Source organism: Bufo bufo, chromosome 1 (genome assembly GCF_905171765.1).
Source record: "Bufo bufo chromosome 1, aBufBuf1.1, whole genome shotgun sequence".
NCBI lineage: Eukaryota > Metazoa > Chordata > Amphibia > Anura > Bufonidae > Bufo > Bufo bufo.
The window spans coordinates 776,769,403-776,779,209 of NC_053389.1; the positions used below are offsets into that span (position 1 = coordinate 776,769,403).

At 43.4% G+C, this 9,807-nt stretch overlaps 1 protein-coding gene across 1 annotated transcript; it reads left to right on the plus strand.

Moving 5' to 3' along the window:
• Positions 1-8,570: 8,570 nt before the first annotated feature.
• On the plus strand, positions 8,571-9,506 carry LOC120987867 (olfactory receptor 1G1-like). The gene has a single exon (XM_040415915.1). It carries the CDS (start codon positions 8,571-8,573, stop codon positions 9,504-9,506), a length of 936 nt encoding a protein of 311 aa, XP_040271849.1.
• The last annotated feature ends 301 nt before the right edge of the window (positions 9,507-9,807 follow it).

Below are 9,807 nucleotides of genomic sequence, written 5' to 3' on the forward strand. Positions count from 1 at the left end.
TTTCCTTAGCCTTGAGGCCTAGTTCCTGGCCATTTTCCTTCTGTTGTCATTCTGGTGTTTATCCCCTCCCCTTACATTGTGACACAGCCCCTTCCAAATTCCCACCTCTGTACTTGCCCGAAATTTCACTGCCACTACAACTACCACAACCCCTACCTCCACCATTGTGGCTGAAAGTGCCATTAGTACTACTACCACCACCAACACAGCCATGAATGGGGTTCCTCAGCTCCCCCTGAAACTCTTCTTTTTGTCAATCCAAACATTTCACAGAAAAAGTGCATTATGAATATTTGAAATGAACCCAGTATCAAATTAACTCTTTGCACTAGCCTTATGGTGTACTGCATATGTATGTGTTCACTAAAACCGCATGCTATATCGACGCAATACAATGTGTTATCTAAAACTGGTATATTGATGCACTGAAATATGTCGAAATATGCATTTACAAATGGTAGCTAAATTGATACAGTTTTTTTGTAACTAACAAAGGTAAAATTAAACATTTCCTGCAAGGTAGCAAAATTGAAACTGTTTTTTAGGGAAAAAAGGGTAAATTAAACAGTGTTTGCAGAAGAATGCATGTTATTGATGCTGGAGCTATAGGAGCTGGCAGAAAACTTATGAACTGTAGAAACTTGAGGTTATTACAAAAAAGGCTGTGTGGCCGTTAATTTACATTAAAAAAATAGGGCTTTTGCAGGATTTTCTTGATTGCAGAATTTGTAGAGCAACTTTTTACTTGCTGTATGAAACCATAATAAGGCCTCATGCACACGACCGTTGTGTGCACCCGTGGCCGTTGTGCTGTTTTCCGTTTTTTTTTTCGCGGACCCATTGACTTTCAATAGGTCCGTGAAAAAATCGGAAAATGCACCGTTTTGCAGCCGCATCCGTGATCCGTGTTTCCTGGCCGTGAAAAAAATATGACCTGTCCTATTTTTTTCACGGCCAACGGTTCACGGACCCATTCAAGTCAATGGGTCCGTGAAAGAACACGGATGCACACAAGATTGGCATCCGTGTCCGTGATCCGTGGCCGTAGGTTAGTTTTTATACAGACGGATCCGAAGATCCGTCTGCACAAAAGCTTTTTCAAAGCTGAGTTTTCACTTCGTGAAAACTCAGAACCGACAGTATATTCTAACACAGAGGCGTTCCCATGGTGATGGGGACGCTTCAGGTTAGAATATACTAACAGAACTGTGTACATGACTGCCCCCTGCTGCCTGGAAGGTGCTGCCAGGCAGAAGGGGGCAGCCCCCCCCTGTAGTTAACACATTGGTGGCCAGTGTGGCCGCCCCCCCCCCTCCCTCCCCTGTAGTTAACTCGTTGGTGGCCAGTGGGCCCCCCCTCCCCTGTAGTTAACTCATTGGTGGCCAGTGGGCCCCCCCCCTCCCCTGTAGTTAACTCGTTGGTGGCCAGTGGGCCCCCCCCCTCCCTCCCCTGTAGTTAACTCGTTGGTGGCCAGTGGGCCTTCTCCCCTCCCTCCCCCTCCTAATTAAAATCTCCCCCCCTATCATTGGTGGCAGCGGAGTGTACCGATCGGAGTCCCAGTTTAATCGCTGGGGCTCCGATCGGTAACCATGGCAACCAGGACGCTACTGCAGTCCCGGTTGCCATGGTTACTTAGCAATTTGTAGAACCATTATACTTACCTGCGAGCTGCGATCTCTGCGTCCGGCCGGGAGCTCCTCCTACTGGTAAGTGACAGGTCCGGCCGGGAGCTCCTCCTACTGGTAAGTGACATGACTCACTTACCAGTAGGAGGAGCTCCCGGCCAGACCTTTCACTTACCAGTAGGAGGAGCTCCCGGCCGGACGCAGAGATCGCAGGTAAGTATAATGGTACTACAAATTGCTAAGTAACCATGGCAACCGGGACTGCAGTAGCGTCCTGGTTGCCATGGTTACCGATCGGAGCCCTAGCGATTAAACTGGGACTCCGATCGGTACACTCCGCTGCCACCAATGATAGGGGGGAGATTTTAATTAGGAGGGGGAGGGAGGGGAGAAGGCCCACCGGCCACCAACGAGTTAACTACAGGGGAGGGAGGGGGGGGGCCCACTGGCCACCAACGAGTTAACTACAGGGGAGGGGGGGCCCACTGGCCACCAATGAGTTAACTACAGGGGAGGGGGGGCCCACTGGCCACCAACGAGTTAACTACAGGGGAGGGGGGGCCCACTGGCCACCAATAAGTTAACTACAGGGGAGGGGGGGGCCCACTGGCCACCAATGAGTTAACTACAGGGGAGGGGGGGGCGGCCACACTGGCCACCAATGAGTTAACTACAGGGGAGGGGGGGGGGGGGCCGGCCACACTGGCCACCAATGTGTTAACTACAGGGGGGGGCTGCCCCCTGCTGCCTGGCAGCACCTGCCAGGCAGCAGGGGGCAGTCATGTACACAGTTCTTTTAGTATAGTCTAACCTGAAGCGTCCCCATCACCATGGGAACGCCTCTGTGTTAGAATATACTGTCGGATTTGAGTTTCACGATGTAACTCAAATCCGACTGTATATTCTAACATAGAGGCGTTCCCATGGTGATGGGGACGCTTCAAGTTAAAATATACCATCGGATTGGAGAAAACTCCGATCCGATGGTATATTAACTCCTGACTTTACATTGAAAGTCAATGGGGGACGGATCCGTTTGAAATTGCACCATATTGTGTCAACGTCAAACGGATCCGTCCCCATTGACTTGCATTGTAATTCAGGACGGATCTTTTTGGCTCCGCATGGCCAGGCGGACACCAAAACGACTTTTTTTTCATGTCCGTGGATCCTCCAAAAATCAAGGAAGACCCACGGACGAAAAAACGGTCACGGATCACGGAAAAACGGAACCCCGTTTTGCGGACCGCAAAAAAATACGGTCGTGTGCATGAGGCCTAAAACACATACACACAACTCTCAGCGACCAATCCCTTCCTTTCCATTCTTTCCCTGATAAAACCCTGACTTTTCTACCTATCGATTAAATCTACCTAATTAAATATATCACTATACTCTCCCGAAAACACCAAGATTACTGACTTGTGTTTGTAATAGCTATTTGGCAGACACAGTCAAGACACATGCTCTCAGATCGTCTGATAGGCTCTGAATCAATCAGGGCAAGCCTCACTCCCCATCTTCCCTACCAGGGTCATGTGATTATCCATCCTTCATCCTCCCACCCATTTTCTTCGCTGATTATTACTGTAAAATGGTGCTGGCGCTATTTTTGCACGATTTGTCCTAAGCAAATCGTCAAAATTTGGGATTCGTATGGCAACAAAATTTTTATGAAATTCATAACAAATCAGATTAATTCAGAATCAATTCACTCAAGTCTAATTGCAATATATGCAAACTGAAGAAGCTAAATGCAGCAATATTTTTAATAAAACTAGAAAATGTTTCTTATTATATAAAAGGTGTAATAGACGTAATCAAAGGTGTCCACAACCTTTAATGACCACACAAGATAATTAAGATGGAAATGCACTCAGTATTTTCTAGTCAAAATGTTATAGACTACTTTGAAACACATGTTTATTCTCGTACATTGTACAGTGTTCCCCCTCTGCGTATTAGATATATCTGATCTTTATCCCAAGTGATGAAGTGATGTTAAATTAGATCATTTACCATGAACTCCCAGATGATCCAGAACATGATAAAAGGAATCCTCACAGATGATAATGTGCATTTCACTATCTTACACAAGACACCAGGTATGGAGGACGCATGGTCTTTATTTCAATATGTGGCAGAATAGAATTTATTATTGAACACCGGGTTACTGTGGATAATGCAGATGCTTTCACCATCAACATAGACGGGTTGCTGTGTGTGTATTTTGCATCATTCTGTGTCTTCAGGGGTCATATATCTATTTTCAAGGAAACGCAGCAAATGCAATTTATGCATACAACAGTGTACAGAGTTGGATCTGGAAGTTTGATCTAGATTTTTGAAGTAATCAGGTTAAAAGATTTAAAGGCTTTGTACAACTTGGGAGGAATTTTTTTTTTTTATGATTGCATTTTACTCATTTTGGCCTAAAAATATTTTTTTTTAATTGGTCTTTATTAAAAATATTGAGCCGTTCTGTCACAAAGCTGTTTTTCTATCTATATGAATTGTACTTTTTACTTTCACTTTGTGCCGGTAATCTAATAAATCTTATTTTTAAATTACTAAGAGATCATAAACACTTATTTAAGCCACATTCTTAGTGTAAGATAAGATCAGAGCTATAATTAGTTTTTATAAGGTCAGAGATTGGTGATTACGAGCCTATCAGTTTATCTGCCTGGAGAAAGCCAGAAAAAATTCAAATCCTGCTACCAGAGAAACTCTGCCCTGTACAGAGAAAAATGCTCCGAATTTGTAATAAAGACCATTAAAAAAAATTATTTTTAGCTCAAAATGAGTTCAATAAAATAATTTAAATTCCAAAGTTGTACGTAGCCTTTAAGGAAGCAAATTAGGAAACCAATTAGGTGCAACGGGAGGAAGCTTCTTGCTCCATATGCTGCTATAATTTCCATCATTGTTGTAGCAGTCACAGCATAATGCAACTGTCACTACTGGTGACTATGGGTGTGATCACTGGGACAGGAAGCCACTGATAGCTGGGCAGAAACAAATCATCAAAGTATACAAAATGGGGGGTCAGAAGTGCATGGAATTATAATATTAGGTCACAGTACATTTGTTTTGAAAGTGGAAACAGACATTGATGGTAAACTTGTAGAATATGCCATAAATGTCCAATTAATGGGGTCTGACCACTGTGACCACTGGTTTTGGGAGCCATACCACTTCATCTCCTGACTACTCTGCTCAGCTTTCTTCAAGGGGCCACATGATAGGTCAGGGATCAGCAACCTCCGGCACTCCAGCTGTTCAGAAACTACAACTCCCAGAATGCTTCATTCACTTCTATGGGAGTTAGAAGAGCAGCCGAGCATGTTTGCATGCTGGGTATTGTAGTTTCACAGCAGCTGGAGTGCAGAAGGTTGCTGATCCCTGTGATAGGTCATTATAAACTGTGTAAGCTCCAGAAAAACTCAAGCAGAGCCGACAGTAGATATAGTAGCATGATGCTTTATTACAATACTGACACTTAGTTCTAGCAATAGGTGATGGAATATTCTATAGCTATAGCAAAAATCTTGCTTAATTTTTTTCGGAATCCAACACAGTTGATAAACCTGTTATCCTATCTGCACCCATATCCTCCACGGACTCCAGACTCTGATGTTAAACATTTCCTTAGATGTGTCTTTTGTAATGCAATTTATATCAGAGCACGTCCTATTATTGTTTACTTTTTGGACAAGGATAGGACTCTTCCATCAAGCACACTCTCACTTTAAGCACTCTCGCTCCCCTCCAATCTATTCTCAACTCTGCTGCCAGGTTACTCCATCTCTCCCCTCATTTCTCCTCTGCCTCCCCACTCTGCCAATCTCTTCACTCCCCATTGCCCAGCGAATTCTGTTTGAAATACTTACAAATACATATAAGGCCATCCACAACCTGTCCCCTCTATACATCTCTGCCCTGCTTTCTTGATACATCCCCACACGTAATCTCAGATCCTCACAGGACCTCCTCCTCAGTCCTCCTCTCATCTGTTCCTCACACAATCAACTACAAAATGTCTCACGTGCCTCTCCCCTACTCTGGAGCTGACTACCCCAACACATCAGGCTCTCCCCCATCATCCAAAGCTTCAAAAGTAACCTGAAAACCCACCTTTTTGTAACAGCGTCTGCTCAACAATGATCTGTGGCTAGTGCTTTCCATTCACCACTGCAGTCCTGGGCTCTGTTTGTGTGGGTGCTGTTGTTCTGGGATCTGCACCACAGTTTCCTCTCAGTCCTGGTCACAGCATGCTTGCTGCTTGTTTCTTGAAGCACTTCCCTAAGGGCCGACGCACGCCATTTCCTGGGCTTTATGGGTTAGTTTATGTGACCTCGCTGACCAATCCTAGCCATCCTGCACATATATAAGTGTCTCAGCCCACTTCCCAGATGCCTCAGTTTCAAGGTCCTTGTGCTCTGCTAAGGTTCCTGATATTCACTTGCTGTATTCCTGACTTGTACTTGGGTTCCTGGATTCTGCTACCCATCTGATCTCTGCCTGCTTGCCTTGACTCTCCTGTTGCCGATCCGGATTGCCTGACCTGTGCCACCTGCCCTGACCTTTTGCCTGTCTGACTTCGCCTCTGCCTCATCCTTCGGTCCTGCACTGTTGCTCCTGGTAACGACTTCGCCTGCCTGACTACTCCTGTACTTCTGGTACCTTTCCCTGGTACCCCCTGGTCTGCCTGGACCAGTTGCCTCATGTGCCTATCCTCCTCAAGAGGTAGCAACCTGGTGTTCCCCTCAGGAAAGTCTATCCCCACCATCAGGGGTACTGTGAAGAATCAAAGGTTTCACTTAGACAACTCCATTAGAGGGGGTAGGACATGTGGCACAGTGGGTTAACGCCCAATGGTTCGGGACACTTTTCAGGAAAGTCTACCATTTGAAATGGGCATGCTGCCACCACACAGCCACAAGAGCAGCCTATACCCTCACATACTGTGTTCTCTCCTTCCCTTATATATTGTAAGATCTTACGGGCAGGGTCCTCTACCCCTCTGTACCAGTCTGTTAATAGTTTCTTGTTTACTGTGTTTTTATTTCTGTGTAACCCCAGCTGGATGTACAGCGCCATGGAATTAATGGCACTTTAAAATAAATAATAATAATAATAATTAGGAGCCAGCCCTTCTCCATTCTGCAAAATACGAAATGCACACGGCTGGTATCCATGTTTTGCAGATCCGCAATTTGCAGTCTGAAAAACAGCCAACAGTCAGGTCCTTGAGCCCTAGAAGAAATAAACACTTGAAATAGATCCACTAAATCTATAGAATATATGAGGTTGACTTTCGTCTTACAGGTCCACCTGTAACCACTGACCATAGACAATGGAAATCCTCACTTGGTGTGTTATTGACATCATTTCTGTCCTGAGTGATATCATGAAAGAATTGTGTTTCTAGTCATGGCTTATGCTATTGTCTGTACCTATAAAGGTAATATAATCTATATATTGTAATCAGGGACGTAGCTATAGGAAAAGCAGGGGAAGCGGCTGCTTTGGGGCCCAAACTCAGAAGGGGCCCACCCAGGAGGAAGACTAAAATATTTTATTGCCAGGGCCACCTCAACAGTATTATAAAATGAGATTATACACAGACAAACAAAAAGGCAACAATGTTTTGAGCTTTTGACTTTCAAGCTTCATAGGTGACCATCCACTATAGCTTCTAAAGTGAGACTACCCTAATTTTAATAATTTCTTTGCCAATCTCGACGCCTCCTTTGGGTCATTTTCCTGCTGGAACACTATGTAGTCCTTCTTCATACCCATAGTGCTTGAGTGTATGAAGTAGGATACTCACATATAGCTCAGCATTGAGACCAGCATCGATCCTAAACAAGTATCCAATGCCTTTGGCTGTGAAACAACCCCATATCATCAGGCTTCCTCCACCGTACTTGACACTTCCTTCAATTTCTCGAATCATTAGCCCCCCTTTCCTTTGTTTCTTCCAGACTCATTTGCACCCATCAAGGCCAAGTCTATTGATTTTCATCTCATTGCTCCAAATGACCTGTTTCCAATCTTCTTATGTCCACTGTAAGTACTTTTTTTACAAACTTGAGCCGACGCTTCTTGCGACAATATTGAAGTCGAGAGTTCTTCACCTTTTTTCAGGCCACGATTCCAGACTTGTGTAATGCACGTCACATGGTGCTTGCATGGACATCTGTGATTTTACTATTAAGAAGCATACAAACCACCTCCACTGCCATGTTTGTCGTTCCAGAATTGATAGACCTTGCGATGAGCTGACTTGTTAAATCCGATATTTTGCCTGGACGTCTACCTCTTGACTTTGGAATGGATGGACTTCATTTCGTATTCTTCCAACTGTCATGGCACTCATATGATGCAGTTTGACAATTTTCTTGGCCGAGATACCGCTATAGATGAGCCGAATAATGCTGTTTCTCTTTTTCTTGGGAAATCTTCTTTATGGCTGCTCCTGGATTCGAATCGGTGACCTTTCGCTTGGGAATCAACCTAATAACACACTGAGCTATTAGGGAATGTGAGAACAGGTTGTAATTTGTAGTATACAAGAAGAAAATGATTGTTCCTCCGCCAAACAGTAATAATGCAGTTACATGACAAGAATCTGCAAATTTTATCTAAATAGTTGCAAGTCCAATTTATGTATGAGATAGCCAAGATGATTGTCTATGAAATGAGGTAATCTGAAGGTCAATATCTGATCAGTGGGAACTCTTGGCTCCTGCACAAAACATCTGTTTGAATTTTCAGAGAACAAGCACGGCTTCATACACTGGGTAGTGGCCTTAAATGGTACCTCATTTAATGACCAATGACTATTACAGTACAGTCAAAAAAATAACTCTTTACTTGCATTTCTTCTATGTATTACTACTTTTATAGTTTATGATCTTCCTTTTTTCAGGATGCAACATGCTTGAAGAAATAACCAATGGCACCTCAGAGCCCACGTTCTACGTCTTTGCTTTCTCTACATCTGAAACTGAAAGGATAACAATTGTAACAGCAGTTTTGCTGATTTATCTTCTTATTCTTAGTGGAAACCTCCTCATCATTTCATTGATATGTCTTGAGCTCCAGCTACACACGTCCATGTACTTCTTCCTGTGCAATCTGTCCACATTGGACATCTTGTATGTGTCCACAACACTTCCTAAGCTGATCTACATATCTCACACCAGTGACCATGTTATGTCATATACTGGTTGCTTAGCTCAGTTATATTTGTATCTATTTTTTTGTGATACAGAGTGCTTTTTGTTGACAGCCATGGCGATTGACCGCTATGTAGCAATTTGCTTCCCTTTACATTACTCTCTCATAATGAGTAAACAGGTTTGTGTGTTACTGGCAATTCCTGCATGGTTTATGGCCTCTGTCAATGCCTCCCTTCTCACCTGTTATGCTCATAACTTGACATTCTATGGTTTAATAGAAGTTAAAAACTTCTTCTGTGACATTAAAGCCCTGCTTAATGCTTCCATTAGTGACACTACTTCTTTGAGGAAATTTATTATTGTGGATGCAATGTTTGTTGGGGTTTTTCCCTCTTGTTTGATCTTGGCATCCTATGTCTGTATCATTCACACAGTCTTAAAAATTAAGTCTTCCCATGGAAGATGGAAGATGTTCTCAAGCTGCACTTCCCATATAACAATAGTGGTTGTGTACTTTGGTTCTGCCATATCATTGTACTTGACAAATTCTCTAGAACAAGATCTTGTTCTCTCAATGATGTTTATTACTTTGGTCCCGATGTTAAACCCTCTAGTATACAGCTTGAGGAATAAAGACATCATAAGGACGCTTAAACAAATAATACATGCAAAAAAAACATGCCCACTATAAAAAAATTACATTGGATTTATCAGCTGCACATTTGGAAGCAACTGTTTGCTAAATTCAGTAGCACATGTGAATATGTATTACTTTGTAAAGTATCTCATTACAACAAATTTAACTTTTTCCACAGTTCTTTCAGTCCTTTGCCTTCAAGCTCTCAGTAATAATTAGATACCGCTTAAGTCATTAAACAACCTATCTGGTATATTAGAGTACAAATATGACAGGAAGGAAGGAGAGGGGGGGGGATGCAGCTGCAGCTCTTTCCTCTCTGTTAGGCCTCATGCACACGACCGTTGTTGGGTTT